At 41.4% G+C, this 20,633-nt stretch overlaps 1 protein-coding gene across 3 annotated transcripts in view; it reads right to left on the bottom strand.

Annotated features, from left to right (window-relative positions):
* The window catches only part of PLEKHA8 (pleckstrin homology domain containing A8), a 66,335-nt gene that overhangs the window by 26,605 nt on the left and 19,097 nt on the right, over positions 1 to 20,633 (bottom strand). For all 3 annotated transcript variants that reach the window (XM_025291247.3, XM_006055661.4, XR_006552824.2), the window contains 8 exons: positions 15,456 to 15,572; positions 14,214 to 14,369; positions 12,534 to 12,658; positions 7,019 to 7,177; positions 5,912 to 5,952; positions 3,702 to 3,859; positions 1,273 to 1,432; positions 838 to 923 (listed from right to left, as the gene is read on the bottom strand). In XM_025291247.3, coding sequence (XP_025147032.3) covers positions 838 to 923; positions 1,273 to 1,432; positions 3,702 to 3,859; positions 5,912 to 5,952; positions 7,019 to 7,177; positions 12,534 to 12,658; positions 14,214 to 14,369; positions 15,456 to 15,477 — 907 coding nt within the window. In that variant the 5' untranslated portion in view covers positions 15,478 to 15,572. The remainder of the gene's footprint in view (positions 1 to 837; positions 924 to 1,272; positions 1,433 to 3,701; positions 3,860 to 5,911; positions 5,953 to 7,018; positions 7,178 to 12,533; positions 12,659 to 14,213; positions 14,370 to 15,455; positions 15,573 to 20,633) is intronic.

Here is a 20,633-nt window from a genome sequence, read left to right on the forward strand (position 1 = left end):
ACTTATTTGAAATCTTATAACACACAAAACTAATCCACAGTGACAGAAAGCAGTACGGTTGCCTTGGGCTCACTTACAGTTTGGGGACTGACTGGAATAGGGGACATTCTGGGATAATGAAAGCATATTCTGTCTTGACAGAGGAGTGGATTACACCAGTAGATGTGTTTGTCAAAACTCATTAAATCATAACAGTTAAGTTCTATGCAAAATAAACCTTGACTTAAAAAAGAGATACATAGTTAAATGGATTCTACAGCAAACTTTAACACAGTAGCAATTCCTGGTATTACTGGCTCTATAAAAAGTCAATGGAATTTAAACTTAAAGTTATATATGTAATGTTTTTAATCTGAAAAAAAAGTTTTAGGTGGTAAAATGGTTTTTCATAGTGTTGCTATTGTTGTTCACTTGCTAAGCTGTGTCTGACTCTTTGGGACCCCATGGACTGCAGCATGCTAGGCTCCTCTGTCCTCCACTATCTCCCAGAGTTTGTTCAAATTCGTGTCCATTTTCATACTACCAGTGGATCTGAATATCTATTCCTCAACTACTAATACTTTCACTTTTGCTCTTAAATACGATTTCTAGAAAACAGAATTCCCTTTTTTCATTACACACCTCTGGGATCATTATTAATCATAATCAGAAATGAAATGGAAATATGTGATGATGCTTAAGGTCACACAGTTTTAACTATGTGGCTGGTGATATGAAGAGGTAGATAAGAAGGGTCATCTAACTGTACACATAGTTCCATGTATTTTTACTACAAAATAACTTCATTGAAACAGATTCCAGAGACTAATGAATTTAAGGCAAATCTAGCAATCTTACCTAATACTGGAACCACAGCATAACATGATGCTAAGAATGCTTCTGTGGGAATGCCACTGTCTTCCAGAAGTTCAATGTCACTAAAGCTAAACAATTTAGTGATACAAAGGAGGAAAGATTAAAAATACATTAGCATACTCTGCAGTTCAGAAGTAGTCATGAAAACAGCTGCCCCTCTGAGAATAAATCATTTAGCCTTATTCACAAACACGACCCAGTGATTGTTTTCCTATTATAACACAGTCTAATAAAATCACTTTCCAAAGATAATGCAAGCTAAAACTTATTGACAGCATATATTCTTGCAATCCAATTCCTTCTTATCCACTGCTTCACACAAGCTGAACAATAAAGCAGACATGTGGTACACCACAATCTCTATTCTGGAGGAAGACTGGTATCCAAGTGTCAGTGATTTGAAAGAGTAGAGAATACCTGGTGTTCATGGTACTAAAGAAAGTTGGGATGACTTCTTGGTCTTCTTCCCAATGGGATTCTGGAGAGCTGCTTGTGGAGTACAATTCAGGCTGTGCCAAGTTGCTGTCATGATTTCCCAGGCTTTCCTCTCCAACTTCCTTCATCATTTCACCCTGGACTATATAGTAGAAGATACCTATTAGTAACCTTTATTTATTACAAAGTTTAATATATATACATATTCATTGTTGAACATTTCTAACACAGAAAAGTGTAAAGAAAGAAAAATCAGTGAGTGAAATATTACACATCACACACAAAATTGGGTTTAAATATATGTAAATTGTCATCCAGCTGCTTTTCACTGATATAAATATTTTCATTATCACTCAATACATTTCAAAACATGATTTTAATGATCATATAATACTGCATCATGCTTATGTGAAGGGCATTTAGGTGGTTTCTAAAATTTTAGTATTGTAAATAGAGTTGAGCCTCATTATTAGTGTATTCTATCTTTGCAGATTTGCTTGCCTGTTGAAGTTTATTTGTAATACTAAAATCAATGCTTATGGCATTCTTGCAGTCATTCTAGATATGTGCAGAGTGGTAAAAAAAAATTGAGTCACCTCACACACATGTTCCCAGCTGAGGCTAAACAAGGTGCTACTGCCTTCTTATCTAACCTTTCATACTGTACACAGATGTGTTTATGTAGTGCCATGTTTTTTGCATTTGTGTGCATTTCATTGTTGATTTTGTGTGCATTTCATTGTTGATTTGTTCATTGTTGATTACCTCCAAGGGTAGTGCTTTCTAGTGTTCTAAGCATAAGAAGGCTGTGATGTGCCTTATGGAAAAACACATGTTATTTAATATATAAGCTTATATAAAATAAGCTTTGTTCAGGCATGAGTTATAGCGCTATGCTGGGGGTTCAATGTTAATGAGTCAACAATATAAACACAGTGTCTTTTTTTTCCCTTTGGGAGGAGGGATATGTTTTTATTTTCTTTCTTTTTAAAATTTTTATTGGAGTATAGTTGATTTACAATGTTGTGATAGTTTCAGGCATACAAGCAAAGTGAATCAGTTATATATACATATATCCATTCTTTTTAGATTCTTTTCCCATATAGGCCATTAGAGTACTGAGTAGATTCCTTGTGCTATACAGTAGGGCTTTCTCAGTTATCTATTTTATACATTGGCGTGTGTGCTGAGTCATTTCAGTCATGTCTGACTCTTTGAGATGCTACAGACTGTAGCCCCCCAGGCTCCTCTGTCCATGGGATTCTCCAGGCAAGAAAACTGGAGAGGGTTGCCATGTCCTCCTGCAGGGGATCTTCCTGACCCAGGGATCAAGCCCGTGCCTCTTACGTCTCCTGCACTGGCAGATGGGTTCTTTCCCACTAGTGTCACCTGGGAAGCTTTCAAGAACCTCACCATGTGTTTCCCCCAGGAGCAACGGTTCAATATTTGCTAGTTCGGGGTCTGCAGTAACTGTATAGAACACAACTTTCACGAATCAGGAGAAGTGACCATAACATCATAGAGGTCTTCCCTGTCCACAGATCCCTGTCCTTAGATCGACTATTCCCTGAGGACAGGTTCCTAGAAGAAAGTTACTGAGTCAGATAAACCAGAGTACTGTCTTAACTGAAATTCTCCTGTCTTTATTATTTACTCAAGGGATAAGACTTCGGTGATGTATGGACTGCTAGGTGCAGATTAACAGCTATAAAGATGCATCTTTTCTTTCCCCTACTCACCAGAGGAGATGAGGAGAAAACTTTCTAAAAAATTTTATTTTCAAACTATTTAATACTTACTTATAACACAATTAAAAGCTCTAAGATGGTTGTCATGGACTGATCTGAAGTTGGTTTTAGTGATTAGAGACAATGAAATTAGTAAATCCAAAAGGGCAGCATTTTCAACTACAGGTTATTACTTAAATTTGAAATTTGGTTTGATGAACACAGTAAAGGCCAGGTGAAAATCTGATGGTGGCTGGTGAATTCTGTCATCCTCAAGCCTCATCAGAAATCAGGAGCATGGAAAGCTGAATTTCCATAATGTTGCAGACCCTTGAGTTTCACATTATAGTCTATGTTCAAAGGACTGAAATTCTGAGAAGGCTCTAACACTCATGCTCTCTACAAGTCAGCACAGACAGCTACAGCTCACTGAAGCCCATGAACATCACAGCTAAGAACAGTGAGTGGGAAAATCCCTCTTCACTCTGCTTTCTCAACATGGGGGTCAGACAGGATGGCAGAATGTGTCATGTGACCTGTGTTATCTAACCAACATCTGCCTCAGGAGCTACCTGGCACACTGTCTTGAGGTCAATCCCTAACAAGGATCACATCATGGATAATGAATCAAACCTCCACGATTCTTTCAGTCAATAGTTTGGTTCACATCTTTTTTGTTTTTACCTGTTACATTATCATCTGTATTTTCCTCACTTGATATGCTGCAATCTGTCTCCGCAGGTTTCAAACATAAGGAGCTCTTGTTTCTCACTAGGATTTCTTCATCATCATTTATTTCCATATTTAAAGATCCATTTTCACAACTGTTTAACTCCATTTGCCTAAAATTTTTTAAAAGGAAAAAAGTCCAATTACTTGGTTATAAATACACTGCACAGATGATCTTATTCTGAGGGTTGGAAGAAAGGGTTCACAATTACCAATTTCTTTTAACACTGATTAAAAAACAGAATTGTGAAATCAAGCCAAATCTCTCACCCCACCCTCCTGTACTGGAGCAGGCCTGACTCCAGGCTGAATGGCTCTTTATGTACCCTAAGCTTACTCAAACTTCCTGCTCCCCACCAGCAACAGGAAATATTCACTGACAGCTCTTTGGTTTTCAAACAACTTTTCTACAGGTACCACATTTAACACTTCTCTCACTTTCCTCAGCTTCTCCCTGGGAGGTTTTTTCTATTCTCAGGTCTCAAATCACTGACTACTGCCATTTGTTTGCCTAGCAATTAACTGACTAGAAGCCACAAGTTGTGTTCCAGGAAGACAGAAAAAACTTGGGAGGACACAATACATCCTGAGACTCTGTTGCTCTTCAGGGTAACAGAAAAGGCTATTCAACATGCAAGTGAAATAGCTGATTCTGTTTAAGGGACAATCATAACACCTTATAAATAACTGAACTCAGCCAAATTAGAACAAAGACACTTTCTTCTAGGGGGCTTCCCTGGTGGCTCAGATGGTAAAGAATTCCTCAGATGCAGGAAACCGGGGTTTGACTCCTGGGTTAGGAAGATCCCCTGGAGAAGGGAATGGCTATCCACTCCAGTATTCTTGCCAGTATTATGCTAATAAAATTAAAGGGGGAAAAAAAGAATAAAGGGAAAAGGTCCAAGCTATGTGGTGATTCCAGAAAAACCATTTGTTTTGTAAAAAATACACTATATTTCAACTCAGTAATTAAAAATATGAGTATATATTGATGAAATGCTGCTAAGTCGCTTCAGTCATGTCCGACTCTGTGCGACCCCAGAGATGACAGCCCACCAGGCTCCCCCGTCCCTGGGATTCTCCAGGCAAGAACACTGGAGTGGGTTGCCATTTCCTCCCCCAATGCATGAAAGTGAAAAGTGAAAGTGAAGTCACTCAGTCGTGTCCGACTCTTAGCGACCCTATGGACTGCAGCCTACCAGGCTCCTCCGTCCATGGGATTTTCCAGGCAAGCGTACTGGAGGGGGGTGCCATTGCCTTCTCCATTGATGAAATACTTCAAAAGAAAAAAAATCTACAAAATGTTCCTTGTAGAAATATTTAGATCAAGAGAAAATTGTTAACCAAACTGAGGAACAATCTTTGTACTAAAGAAGCAAAGAGTATATAAAGAGATGAAATACTAAATTAAAACTTGAAAAGACAGATCCACAGACTATGTCAAAATATGGAAATGCTTATATGAAATAATAACCAAGTAAAGACCTTATTTAATAACTGGAACACAACTGTGTAAATATGTACTTTTTTCCAATAATTCAGATTTTTATATTACATTCTTTTTCCAACCTGTAAAGCTATCTTTTTATTTTTAAACAAAATACCACTGTCTTTTCTGATAAGTGAAGTGAAGTCGCGCAGTTGTGTCCAACTCTTTGCGACCCCATGGACTGTAGCCCACCAGGCTCCTCAGTCCATGGGATTTTCCAGGCATGAATACTGGAGTGGGTTGCCATTTCCTTCTCCAGGGGATCTTCCCGACCCAGGGATCAAACCTGGGTCTCCCGCATTGTAGGCAGATGCTTTACCGTCCGAGCTACCAGGGAAACACATTTAAATCAATGCTCAGCTCCTCCACAAGAGAGGAGGTTCCAACACTCAGGCACCAGAGAAATGAAAAGTTACTAGACAAAACACATAAGATCCATATCCTGGGGAAATGCAAACCTCTTCACTAGTAGTCAGTGCTGAATTAAAGTTTGCATTGCTTCAGGCTCACCCAAAAGAGGAAAATCAGAGACACTGTTTCCCTTGGTATCATCTCAACCCATGAGAAAAACCACCACATGATAAAAATATTATTTAAAAAAAAAAAAAACAAGGAATACCGATATCCTTATTTTTATATTTTTAGAAAGAATAAAAAACAAAAACTGTTACTGTACCTTTCCAATGAATTATGAATCGGTACAATAGGATGTTTCATCTTTAAAAGAAGCAAAGAAAAGAAAGTTCACATGTTAAAACTCCCAATAGAATATATTTAGGGTTTTATCCCATATGAGAGTGGTAAATATGATCATAACACACACTACCCTACTCAAGAGGAATCATTTTAGGTCCTGCCAAAAGAAAGGAGTCACTGAACCCAACCAGTCTTTCACAGTTATTCAAATAAGGGTACTCAAATTTCCAAGAAAAAGAAAAATGGTCTTTTGAAGGACCGAAATACGATATTAAAATGCTTGGATATTGAAATGCTTGGCTTTCTTGTAATTACAATCACACTCATTGCAATATTATTAAATGCCAAACTATGACACAGCGTTTTACCAAACACTGGAAGTATAAAGATTCACAGTACAGAGTGCTTGCCCTCAAGGTAATTTCAATACAGACTGAGGCTAAAACAGGGGTACGTGTAGAGGAAGAACTCTTCGCCCAACTAAGGCATTCAGGGAAAGAGATTAAATTTTGAAGGATGAGTAAAAGCTAACCAGGGAAAGACATGTGAGAAGGGCATTCTTGGTACTGAGAAATGGCCCAAAGAAGTGCGGGAGCTATACACAGTTAACAGGTTTAAACCTGGTTATGACAAAAAAAAAAAAAAAAAAAAAAAGGTTGGTGATGTGGGAAGCAGCTAAGACATTTTGACTTTAACCTGTAGGTAACAAGGGAATCACAAAGTTTTAGGTGGTCCAATTTACACTGCATGAATAGAAATACTGCAGACTGCCTGGAAGAGTAGGCAGAAGACAGTTAGTTACAAGGTTACCACCAATCTCAACAAGACTCACTGGACAAGGAGGCTGGAGAAAAGAGGGCAGCTACATCAGAGAGAGAGAGACAGACATGTCTAGGTGGTAAAACTGCCAACAGTACCTGAGGGGATATGAGAGACTGAGGGCAGATATAAAAGTGCACATAAAGCAAAGTCCACTATAGTTGCCAAAGGGATCTCATCAGTTGCCTTCCTTACATAGCAGCTCAGTCTATCAATTTCTTAACTTTCCATTAGGCCCTGCTGCAGCCAAGTTGAGCTGGTCTGTTACCTTGTTGGACTTGAGCATGGCCAGCTGAGGTGACCCTGGAGGCGTGCGGTAGAGCAGCTCAGAAGTGAAGGCTGCATTTGCAATCTGCATGCATTCTTCCAAAGTCTTGAGAAAAGTGTTACAGGTTGATTTCAGCAGAGTTCCCACATCAATTCCCTCCTATGAAATAACCAGGGTGGAAGATGCCTTTACTTTGCTAAAAAGGAAAGAGCTCAATTGCGGAATAGTCTTAGAGGTTTTATCCACCACAAAACAACAATAATAATAATCCCATCTATTTTGCTGGACAAATATGTGTACCAGTTATAAAAGAAAAAGACTAAACAAGTCTAATTTATCTATTATCCATACGCAAGCCTTACCCTCAGCCTGCCCTTCATGCTCACCCAACACTCCAGCTGAAGGCAACAACTTCTATATGACAGCAATATGTCAGGCACTGAGCCAGCATGGAGTTTCTTGTCTATAAGAGGTGGCAGACACCAGAGTCACATGGACTGACGACAAGTGGGATCAATGGAGAAACATTTTCTGAGTAAAAAAAGAGCTTCCAGAAGAGAAGCATTAGAAACCAAATTATGACATTGTTTGCTTTCAGAATGGGCTTTTTGGCTTTCAGTACAGATGAGTCTAATAGGTTTTTACAACTGGAATTCTTTTGAGCATCAAATCATTTTTTTCTCCAAGTCATTTCACTTTCTCAGGGTGATACTGGATACTGATACTAATAAGTTGTTCAGAAAACAGGCCACCCCTAGATTAGAGAGTATGGTAAACACATCTTAGTGGTGTTAAAGCTATCAGATTTGGCCCAAGATGGAGTCACTCATGCTAAGCCTCACATCAGCAAACCAGAAATGTAGCCACATTTCTATGCTGGGCCTCCCAGAAAAAGCAGGCCTAGGTCAACCAATCAGTGCTTGCCTGCTCAGTGCAAGTTACTGACCTGGCTCCAAGACTTCCCTTTGCTCCATATAAGAAAAGTAACCTTGCTTTAACCATTTAGGAAATATCCACTATGACTTCCTTGTTCCTGCTCACTTTGGTCCACAGAAATCTCTAGCCTGGTACAGCTCTTCACCGCTCCTTTCTATCTGGATGGACTGGATGCTGCTCAATTCATGAACTGCTGAATAAAGCCAGTAAGATCTTTAAATTTTACTCAGTTGAATTTTGTTCTTTAACCATGACCCCTATATTTTCTTTAATTTATTATTTCTAACAAGTGAGATGTTAATGGTTATGAACCACTATGATTCAGATACCATTACAATGTGTGATTTTTTTTCCATACCACCAAGAAATTCTTGGGACACCAGCCAGGTGTCCTACAGTTCCACACAATTTACCTGGAAGTAGTGTCAGGTCTCACAGATTACATGCTCAGTCCTACAAGATTGCTTCCTACCCCCACTTCAGACACCAATGGCAAGTTCAGGGTGTCACTTGTGCTACTGACTGACCTAGCATAGACTGAAGATTCCAACAACCCCCTCCTTGTGTTTGACTACTTTACCAGAGCAGCTCACAGAACTAAGAAAAACATTTTACTTACTAGATCACTGGTTTATTATACAAGGGTATAACTTAGGAACAGCAAGATGGAAGAGATGCACAAGACAAGGCATGTGGGAACAGGCTTGGAGCTTCCATGCTCCCTTGACTGTGCCACTCTCCCAGTCAACACTATTTACCAACTCAAAAGCTTTCTAAACTCCATGCTTTGAAGTTTCATTAAATGGGCACGATTGATTAAATCATTGGCCCAGGGTGACTGAGGTCAACCTGCAGTCCCTCTCCCCTCCCAGGAGGTGAGGGGGTAGGAAAGAAAGTTCCAACTCTACTTGGTAGGGTCTACTGTCAACCAGAACCTCCACCTTTAGGCACTTTTCAATAGCTGCCTTATTAACATAACAAAAGACATCTTGATCACTTGCAGCGCAGTTAATTCCAATGGTTACTTTAGGAACTCTGTGCCAAAAACCAAAGACCAAACATACGTTTCTTATTATAAACCACAATAGGGCTTCCCTGTTTACTCAGTGGCAAAGAATCCACCTGCCAATGCAGGAGACCCAGGAAAGACAAATATGTCTTCAAGAAAATGGGAGATATCAAGGGAACATTTGATGCAAGGATGGACACAATAAAGGACAGAAATAGTAAGGACCTAACAGAAGCAGAAGAGATTAAGAAGAGGTGGCAAGAATACACAGATGAACTGTACAAAAAAGATCTTAATAACTTGGATAACCACGAAGGTGCGGTCACTCACCTAGAGCCAGACATCCTAAAGTGTGGGGTCAAGTGGGCCTTGAGAAGCATTACTATGAACAAAGCTAGTGGAGGTGATGGAATTCCAGCTGAGCTATTTCAAATCCTAAAAGATGATGCTGTGAAAGTGCTGCACTCAATATGTCAGCAAATTTGGAAGACTCAGCAGTGGCTATGTGCTGTGCTGTGCTTAGTTGCTCAGTTGTGTCTAACTCTTTGCGACCCCATGGACTGTAGCTCACCAGGCTCTGTTGTTCATCGGGATTCTTCAGGCAAGAAAACTGGAGTGGGTTGCCATGCCCTCCTCCAGGGGATCTTCCCAACCCAGGGACCAAACCCAGGTCTCCTGCATTGCAGGTGGATTCATCAACTGAGCCACAAGTCAGTTTTCACTCCAATCCCAAAGAAAAGCAATGCCAAAGAATCTCCAAACTACCATACAGTTGTGCCCATTTCACATGCTGCTGCTGCTGCTGCTGCTGCTGCTAAGTCGCTTTAGTCGTGTCTGACTCTGTGCAACCCCATAGAAGGCAGCCCATCAGGCTCCCCTGTCCCTGGGATTCTCCAGACAAGAACACTGGAGTGGGTTGCCATTTCCTTCTCCAATGCATAAAAGTGAAAAGTGAAAGTGAAGTTGCTCAGTCATGTCCGACCCTCAGCGACCCCATGGACTGCAGCCTTCCAGGCTCCTCCGTCCATGGGATTTTCCAGGCAAGAGTACTGGAGTGGGGTGCTTTCCTTCTCCGTTTCACATGCTAGTAAGGTTATATTCAAAATCCTTCAAGCTAGGCTTCAGCAGTATAAGAAACAAGCACTTCCAGATGTAGAAGCTGGGTTCAGAAAAGGCAGAGGAACCAGAGATCAAATTGCTAACATTCAATGGAACATAGAGAAAAGCAAGGGAATTCCAGAAAAACATCTACTTTTGCATCACTATACTAAAGTCTTTGACTGTGTACAACAAACTGGAAAAATTTTAGAGATTGGAATACCAAACCACCTTACCTGTTCTGAGAAACCTGTATGCAGGTCAAGAAGCAACAGTTAGAACTGGTTCCAAATTGGGAAAGGATTAAGACAAGACTGTATATTGTCATCCTGCTTATTTAACTTCTACACAGAGTACATCATGTGAAATGCCAAGGTGGATGAATCCAAGCTGGAATCAAGACTGCCAGGACAAACATCAACAACCTCAGATATGCAGATGATACCACTCTAACAGCAGAAAGTGAAGAGAAACTAAAGAGCCTCTTGATGAGGGTGAAGGTGAAAGAGAAGCATGAAAAAGCTGGCTTAAAACTCAACATTCATAAATGAACATCGTGGCATCCAGTCCTATCATCTTATGACAAATAGAAGGGGGAAAGTGGAAGTAGTGGCAAATTGTCTTTTTTGGGCTCCAAAATCACTGTGGATGGTGACTGCAGCCATGAAATTCAAAGACACTTGCTCTTTGGAAGGAAAGCTATGACAAACCTAGACAGTGTATTATAAAGCAGAGACATCACTTTGCCAAAAAAGGTCCATATAGTCAAAGCTATGGTTTTTTCAGTAGTCATGTACAGATGTGAAAGCTGGACCATAAAGAAAGCTGAAGGCATCAGAATTAATGCCTTCAAATTGTAGTGCTGGAGAAGACTCTTGAGAGCCCCTTGGACTGCAAGGAGGATATCAAACCAGTTAATCTCAAAGGAAATGAACTCTAAATATTCATTGGAAGGGCTGATGCTGAAGCTCCAATACTTTGGCCACCTGATGTAAAAGAGCTGACTCACCTGAAAAGACCCTGATGATGGGAAAGATTAAAGGTAAAAGGAAAACAAAGTGGCAGACGATGAGATGGTGAGATAGTGTCACCAACTCAATGGACATGAATTTGAGCAAACTCCAGGAGATAACGGAAGGACTGAGGAGCTTGGCCGGCTGCAGTCCATGGAATCGCAAAGAGTCAGATATGACTTCGCAACTGAACAACAACAATGAATCACAATACCATAGCCACAGTTTCATCAGCAAGTTTCTGAGGCACTTACTATAAACACTTACTACTAATACAAACACTTACTATAAACACTTCTGAATTGAAAGTTGCCGCATTCACTTTCTCCTTTCCCTCTAGACCAGGGCTTCTCTTCCTTGGCTCCACTGGCATTTGGGGCTGGCTAATTATTGGAGGAGGAGATGGAGGGGGAGTGGCTCTCCTGTCCCTTCCAGATATCAAGCAGCATCTGGCCATCTGACCTCCCTCCCTTAGATGCCAACAGCACTCCCTCAGTAGTGACAACCAAAACTGTCTCAGACATGGCCCGATGTCTCCTGAGGGGCAAACTGCTCTGGCTGGAGAATCACTGCTCTAGGTTCTAACATCCCAGAAGCAGGACTGAAGTGTTTTGGTGGTCCTCCCGTTGCCCTCCCTCAGCATAGTGTCTTGTACACAACATGCTGAATTAGTAACAGAGCTCCCCTCACCCCAAAGAGTGAATGAAAGTGAGCTAAAACACTTTTATTAGAAAAACTTAGAGCACATATACTATTAGTAGCATAGTGCTATATTACCTAAGTAATTTAAAACTATTAATTATAATCTGCAGATTCTTCATTTTTGTAGGCACAGATAGCTTCTTTGAGAGCAGAGCAGAGACCTCTCTCTGGTTAATGTGAACCATTCAATACATAGATTAACACCAGATACATCTTTTAATACATGTTTTAGAATGAGAAAATAATAATTTCATTAATAAGTGATAAAGATTTCAATCCTTGCTGATGATGGAGAGAAATAAAGCTGTGTCTCAATCTTTGAAAGCGCTAGTCTATACTAAAGCAGAACGTCTACCCCGGTGAAATAAACCCTGTTACAGTCTCAACAGAGGTAACAGATACGCATAACAGACACACAAGATGCTGTCATCTTAGGGGCCATACCAGTAGCACAGAAACGGTGCTGTCAGACAGGTAAGGCTGTATTTTTAAAAGTTATGCAAACTCAGAAGACACGTATTCTAGTACATTAGTACTGAAGTTAAAAGTTCCAAATGTTATCAATTAATCCTGAATTCTTCCCAGGAAGGAAAACTATATGCTTCCATATGCTGAAATGCATACATTTCTTCTCTGTTTAAGTCTATCACTTTTTTCCTGTGGAAAGCAGTACATTCCAAGGTATGGATTATGTAAGAATGTGCATCACCGGTAAGCAACATCTGGTGCTACTTTTCAAAGACGAACGGTGTTTTACCTCAGAACTGGACACACCAGTTGTGGTCACTTCTTTCGTTTTATCTACTTGCTGAACAAGAAGATCACAGTAGAGTCTTAGTTCTGACATTTTGGTTTTCAAGTTTTCAGTGTTTTCAGCAAACTCTAAATAACAAAATGATGAAAATGTAATTATCAGAATAAATAACTGATATACTAGTTAGTATACTACATAGATAAAATATAATCTATGTTTAAAGTCAGATGTTTATATTATGGGCTACAGATATTATATAACTGAAGTTATGGGAGCAAGAAAAACAGAAAAAGGAGATTCCTAGCCTTCTGAAGTAATCTACATTATTTCTTGACCCAACATATTTAATAATCACCAGTACAGGAAGAAGGAGACATATACCTCTGATTCAACTGTGTCAGAACTGGGAACAGAGTCAAAGGTTCAGAGTTTTGATCTCAGTTCTGCCACAGATTTTCTATCTGTAAACTGGGGTCACAGCTATCTGCCTGCTAACATGGTGCTCAAAACTGGGAAGTAGTGGTCTGTAACATGCAATTACCACTAAGAAGGTAGCTCATGAGTCAGAGGACTGGTCCAGCACGCTGCCTGGAAAGGCAAATGGCGCCCTCTGCACGCCTGCTGCTTCTTCACTAGATCGGCACTCCACCCACCCTAGCACTGAGGGCTCGGCTACAGTCATTACTGCCTCTGTTTTCTTCTCTGTGAAAAAGCCAGCACATTCTACCTGCTATGAGTCAGAGCTCACAGAGTCAAGAATTTGCTTTTGACTTAGCATTAAAAGGGCTTCCCTTGTAGCTCAGCTGGTAAAGAATCGGCCTGCAATGCAGGAGACTCCAGTTCGATTCCTGAATCTAGAAGATCTGCTAGAGAAGGAATAGGCTACCCACTCCAGTATTTCAGCGTTAAAACCAACCAAGAGGCCATCTTACTGTGTCTACCTGAAAAGTGAAGCACATCTGCCATTATGTGTCACGAGAAAGGTCCCTGAAACACTTTTCCCAGAGGCCCCTCTCTCTCCTACCAATCTTTCCAGGTGTACACTCGGGGATACAGGGTCGGAAGGCAGAGCTCAGGCAGTAAGCTCTGGCACTCGTGACCTAGGACATATAGAAAGTTATGCCATGGTACTCAGGAGACCTGATGATGTTGAGTTAATGAGCATTAAGCAGCAGGAACCTGACAATTAAGCAGCCATCCACCCCAGGAAAAAGGAGGGGAAAGTGGGGTGTTACTGCAACAAACACTCAGATCCAAGGCTTCTCTGGCTCAGCTACCCTTTACTTGACTTTTGGTCAACTTTGTGCCAAAGTACTAGGCAGTTTTATATCATCACTGATCCTCATGGTAATTCTTGTAAGGTAGGTAATTACCTCTTTCTAAAACATAAGGAAACTGAAGATGAGAGGTCCTATGCCAAGGTCACAAAGCCAGTACCCTACAAAGCCATGATTTGAACCCAGTTGTGTCTGGCTCCAAAACCTGCCCTCTTTCTACTACGACATGCTAAGAGAGAAGGGTCAGGTACAGATTGTTTAAGTTCCACTGAGATGTACAGCACTTGCATGACATAAAAAGCTGGCTGTGGCTAGGTGGTCAGAAGCAAGCTAACAAATATGGGAACCCAGAGATGCCACCAGGTGATTCCCAGTGTTCCCAAGCCAGAGGACAATCAATACTTGCCTTTTTCCTTCTGGGTCCTACTGTCTGTCAGGCAAGCCTTGGCTGACCCCAAGGCTACCAGCCACCGCTGTCTCTCAGCCACACTTCTGGCCTTCAGGTAGAAATATTGTTCCCCAGGGATGATCAGGTCCATGCGTGTGTTATCTACAGAATGAACTGGGAGCAAGGCAGAGGGAGGTCAGAAACCCAGAAGAGCCCTGTCTGGGTAGCCACTACTCTACCCAAACTTCTGAGCTTTACGGGGGCCAGTCACTGAGGACTTCTTCCAAAAGAGGATGCCAGCCCTCACAACTTCTCCTGGTTTATTTATCTCTTCCTAGAGGTCTCTGCTGATGAAGAAGGAAAACTCTGCAATTGGCTCCAAGGTCTCACCCAAGACTTTGGCCTAAAAAAGAAGTACTTAAATTTCCTCAGGATCTTTTAGAAGCAGAGAGAGGAAAAATCTCTCTTTTGGCCTGTGTGTGTGTAAAGCATGCTGCTATGCAGCCAAAAAGGCTTGATGCAAACAAGTAAGGATGTGCTCTTTATCTCCTTGGGTTACTGGAAAGCAACTGAACAGAGTATTTTTACTCTTCTACCTTCCTTTAAGTGTCATATTAAAAATGTAACAACTGGAAAGCAATCAAGAACACAGTACTTTTCCTTTTCTACCTTCCTTCACTCATTATGTAAAAAATGTGACAATTCCCTTAGAGCCTTTAGAAGAAGAAACAAGCAAGCCACACTCTCCTTCACCCTCCAAGTCCTGTGCCCCTAATTCCGTTCTAATCGGTTTCTGAGCCACACCCTCCCAGCACATCCTAAGATTCCTAAAACCAAGAAGTAAAGGCTGTTTATAGTCTGTTAGGTGTTTGCTTGTTTAGAGTATGGTCGTGGTGGTGAGAAGGTAGATATGTGTCCTGATTTAAACACAGAAGTGTTTTGATGTTACAATAAAAACACAAGGTTAGAAAATTGCCTCAAGTGCCAGGTGAGCAGGAGACTATGAAATGATACTAGACGTGTGATTAATAAACACACTGCTCTCACTTATTTTCACTACCTCTTAACCAATCTTCTTGTAAAAACTGCCTGCAGTTTTAGGTCTTACTTGCAAGGTTTATTTTGAGGGGGGAAACATAACGTATCTTTGTCTATACTTTGGAAGCAGCACAGAAAGGCCTAAGAAACCAATGTTGTTGTTTTTTTTAATCTTGGGGGAGAAACAGAAAATTAAACCCTGCAAATCTCTTGGCTTCTCACCTTGAATTTCACAGACTGCCATCTGGATGCTCCCTTTGCAACCTTTCCAGGCATCTTCAGGAGAATCATAGTAAGATAATATCCCTCCACAGAGAAGGAACCACCGAGGCTGCCAACCTGCAAACAGAAGCAAGAGCACGGTCTCAATTACTGCTTCCCAGGACACAGACTAGGACCTAACAAAGGATGCTGGGTTCCAGCTCCAAGGAACTTATTACCTTCTGGGGGAAAATTCTAAGGGAAAAAAGAAGCTAGAAGAGATCTGTATATCCGATCTCATTTTTGCATAGAAGTCTGGAAGGAGCAGCAATAAATATAGTGATGATTCTCTAAGTAATGGGATTACTGATGATTTTTATTTCTTTTTCCCCCTAATACAGTACTAGTAATCTTTGGTTTTTAGTTTTTCTAAGATTAAAGATTATTGCTTTCCAAACATTATTGTTAACACACTTGCTCTCTCCCCTTCTGGTTAAGAAAAATTATTATGAACCTAAAAATGAGACAAAGGATTGTAACTGATCTTTCAACATTACACAAAGTGCTGTCTAACAGGCCTGCCTGGGGTCATATGATTTCTAGGAAAAGATAACTTTAATTTACTATTTGGTTTTGATCCACTGAAATGGAATAATCTTAAAACATTCACAAGCTTAACTATTTTTACTTCAGAGAATTTCAGAGGACAAATTGTATTCAGTGGAAACTCACGTCTTATCTAGTCCTCTTACACAACCTATATTCTAGTCACACCAAACTCACTTGTTGTATTCCTGCTTCAGAGTGTTCGCTCAAATTGGACTTCTTCCTAAAATGTCATCCCTGACTATCTCTTGCATAAGCCTTGTCAGTCTCCTCTGTCAGATTTTTTTTTCCTCTCTCTATGAAATGCCACAGCCCTTTAAGGATACATTTCTCTCACTGGACTCTTCTATAGCTGATACAGTCAGAGAGAAGGTTGGTAGGGACTTTGGGCAGGGCCCCAAGGGCGGCTCAGGTACACACCTGATGGGCCATTGGGAACAGGTTCACACCAAGTACATACGTAAGTCATCTATTGATGTCAAAATAGTAATGTCAGGGAACCACTGACAGGGAAGGACCTAGACCCTTTACTGGATGTCAGGAGTCCCAAGGCCTTAACTCAACACCCACACAAGTCAATTATTGGATGGAAAACCTCTTGGGATGAACTTGTAAATTTTGTTTCACAAAGTGATGCTTCCTGGCCCTGGTTTCAAATTCTATGCAAACAAACCTGAAAGCTACTGTTCTTGACATAAACATTACAATTCAATAAATCAAACTGATCAATCAGCACTCTAGGAGTTGGATATTACTGGTGATACTGGAGCCCTCTGCAAGTCATTATTTACATCTTATGCATCTCCCCTCACTGAAACAGAAGAATCAACTGCTAAGACTAAGAAATGAAAAAGGATTTTGAAATCACCTAGTCCAACCAGCTCTTTCACAGAAAAGGAAACCAATCCCAGACAGATTAAGTGACCTACGTAAAGTCACAAAGGAAGTATACAACAGAGCTGGGAAGAAAACTGTCTTTCTGACACTGTCCCTCCTGGCCTAACAACTCCCAAACCCTGACTCTCCATTGCCAGAAAGCTATCCTGGTATAGAACAGCAGCATCTTTGCATTTAAACTCAACTTCCATGATTATGTTTGGTGTGAAACATTCTCCAAACCCACCATGACTCTCAAGTAGAGGTAATTCAACGTACCGTCAATTATATTTTATCAAATTTCGGACCTCAGCTACATCAGTCTTCATTCCCCAGAGAAAGAGAACCAATAATATGTAGTCATATCTACACATAATTTATTATAAGGGATTTGTTCATGCCTTACAGAGCCTGAGAAATTCCAACACCTGCAGTCAGCAAGCTAGAGAATCAGGAGAGCCAACTTGTAATTCCAGTCCAAAGTCAGGAGGCTTGAGACCCAAGAAGAGTCAATGTTTCAGCGAGAGTGAAAAAACAGGAAAAGACCAAAGTTCCAGCTCAACAGTCAAGCAGGAAGAGTTATTACCCCTTGCTCCTTTTTGTTCTATTTAGGTCTTTGGATGGGACCCATTCACGTTAGGAAAAGCAATCTACTTTACTATGTTTACCAATTCAAATGTTAATCCCATCCAGAAACACCCTCAGACACAACTAATCAGAATGATGATTAGTCAAATGTCTGGGCACTCCATGGCCCAGGTAGTTGACACAAAAAATTAACCATCAGATACCATCAATTTTAAGATAAACTGAAGTATTTGCATATGATATGACTGACAAGGCTTAATTTCCAAAATATACAAATAGCTCATACAACTCAACAACAAAAACCAAACAACTCAATCAAAAAATGGGCAGAAGACCTAAATAGGCATTTCTGCAAAGAAGACATAATAGATGAACAAAAGGCACATGAAAAAATGCTCAACATCGCTAATTATCAGAGAAATGCAAATCAAAACAGTAATGAGGTACCACCTCACACTGGTCGGAATCAGTTCAGTCGCTCAGTCGTGTCCGACTCTCTGCAACCCTATGGACTGCAGCACGCCAGGCTTCCCTGTCCATCACCAACTCCCAGAGCTTGCTCAAATTCATGTCTATCGAGTCAGTGATGCCATCCAACCATCTCATCCTCTGTTGTCCCCTTCTCCTCCTGCCCTCAATCTTTCCCAGAGTCAGGGTCTTTTCCAGTGAGTCAGTTCTTCACATCAGGTGGCCAAAGTACTGGAGTTTCAGCTTCAGGATCAGTCCTTCCAATGAATATTCAGGACTGATTTCCTTTAGGATGGACTGGTTGGATCTCCTTGCAGTCCAAGGGACTCTCAAGAGTCTTCTCCAATACCACAGTTTAAAAGCATCAATTCTTCGGCACTCAGCTTTCTTTTTTGTCCAACTCTCACATTCATACATGACTACTGGAAAAACCATAGCTTTGACTACACAGACCTTTGTCGGCAAAGAAATGTCTCTGCTTTTTAATATGCTGTCTAGGTTGGGCACAGCTTTTCTTTCAAGGAGCAAGCGTCTTTTAATTTCATGGCTGCAGTCACCATCTGCGATAATTTTGGAGCCCAAGAAAATAAGGTCTGTCACTGTTTCCATTGTTTCCCCATCTACTTGCCAGGAAGTGATGGGACCGGGTGCCATGATCTTAGTTTTCTGAATGTTGAGTTTTAAGCCAGCTTTTTCACTCTCCTTTTTAATGGCCACCATTAAAAAGTCTACAAATAATAAACTGTAGACTGGAGAGGGTGTGGAGAAAAGGAACTCTTGTTACACTGGGTTGGTGGGCATGTAAATTGGAACAGTCACTATGGAAAACAGTATGGAGGTTCCTTAAAAAATTAAAAATAAGAGTTACCATATGATCCAATAAAACCACTCCTGGGCATATATCTGGAAAAAACTCTAATTCAAAACAATACATGCACCCGTATGTTCACAGCAGCACTACTTACAACAGCCAAGACGTGGAAGCAACCTAAACGTCCATCGACCGATGAACGGATAAAGATGTGGTACGCGTACACAGTGGCATACTGCTGCTGCCGCTGCTGCCAAGTCGCTTCAGTCATGTCCGACTCTGTGTGACCCCATGGACTGCAGCCTACCAGGCTTCTCTGTCCATGGAATTCTCCAGGCAAGAACACTGGAGTGGGTTGCCATTTCCTTCTCCACAGTGGCATACTACTCAGGCATAAAAAAGGATGAAATAATGCCATTTGCAGCTACATGGTTGGACCTAGAGATTATCATTCCAAGTGAAGTAAATCAGACAGAGAAAGACAAATGCCATATGATATCACTTACATGTGAAATCTAAAATATGAAATGAATGAACTTACTTACAAAACAGAAACAGACTCACAGACATAGAAAACAAACTTTTGGTATCAAAGGGGAAAGGGGGCGGGGAAGGGATAAATTAGGAGTTTGGGATTAGCCGATACAAATTACTATATAGAAAACAGATAAACAGCAAGGTCCTACTGTGTCATATAGAGAACTGTTTGCAATGTCTTCTAACAACCTATAATGGAAAATAATGTGAAAAAGTATATATATATTATATATATATAACTGAATCATTTTGCTGTATACTAGAAACTAACACCTTGTAAATCAACTATACTTCAATTAAAAAAAAAAAAAACTTAGGGAGAAAAAGATGGCAGAAGAGTAGGTGGACGTCGAGTGCCTCTCTCTCCACATATACATCAGAAATACACCTTCAGACACAGACGTGCATGCAGAACACCAGCTGAGAGCAGACAGGAGTACCTGACCAGCGGGAAAGAATATATAGACCCACACAAAACTCGGTAGGATGAAGGAACTAGGGGGAAAAGCAGGCGAGTTAGTAGGACTGGACCTGCCCTCGGCAGGTGGGGGAACTGAAGCAGGGGGCAATTGTCTGAGTCAGAGGAGAAACATTAACGCTGAGAGTGAAACAGCTGATCCGCGGCGGCCTAAATGGAATGAGAATCAGACAGTCTTGCCGCAGCCATACTTACCGCGGACAGGGAGGAGGGCCTTCTGGAAGGCACAGCAGCTGGGAGCTGGGGCTTGGGGACTGTGGAGCGACCCCAGGGTAGGAGCTGATGTTGACTGCGGAGAGACGGATCGAGGGGATATGAAGGAGGAGATTGTGGTGGGAAATGCCGGTGGAGGAAAGCCTGGCAGCCATAGAAGCAAGGCGATATTGCTGAGTTGCGCATAGCGGGTGGAGCCATCACCACGGCCTCTCTCTCCCCACAGGCCAGCATCCGCAGCTGAACAATAGAGAGGCTGGCCTATGCACTGAACTACAGAGCAGAGCGCCACCCAGCGTGCTCCTTTAAGTGCCTGACGCGCCAATCTACAGACTAGGACCCCAGCCAAGGGGTCCCCTCTATGTGCCTGACGCACCGAACAGAGAAGGAGCCCAGGCACGGGAGTCCTCTAAGTGCCTGAATGGGAGCAGCTATGGAGAAAGACTGGCCAAAGACGCCTTCTTATCGCCAGCTACAAGGGACTCAAAAAAAAGACTCTGATAGGGCCGTAACTCCTGCGGCGGAGGCAGTCCCTGTCTCTGCACACTTGGTGCCGTCAGGGTCCCCGCAAGCCAAGCAGCTGCACCACCTGCACGCTCAACTCTCACTGGGGCAGAGCTGC

The sequence above is a fragment of the Bubalus bubalis genome, chromosome 8 (genome assembly GCF_019923935.1).
Source record: "Bubalus bubalis isolate 160015118507 breed Murrah chromosome 8, NDDB_SH_1, whole genome shotgun sequence".
NCBI classification, from domain to species: Eukaryota; Metazoa; Chordata; class Mammalia; order Artiodactyla; family Bovidae; genus Bubalus; species Bubalus bubalis.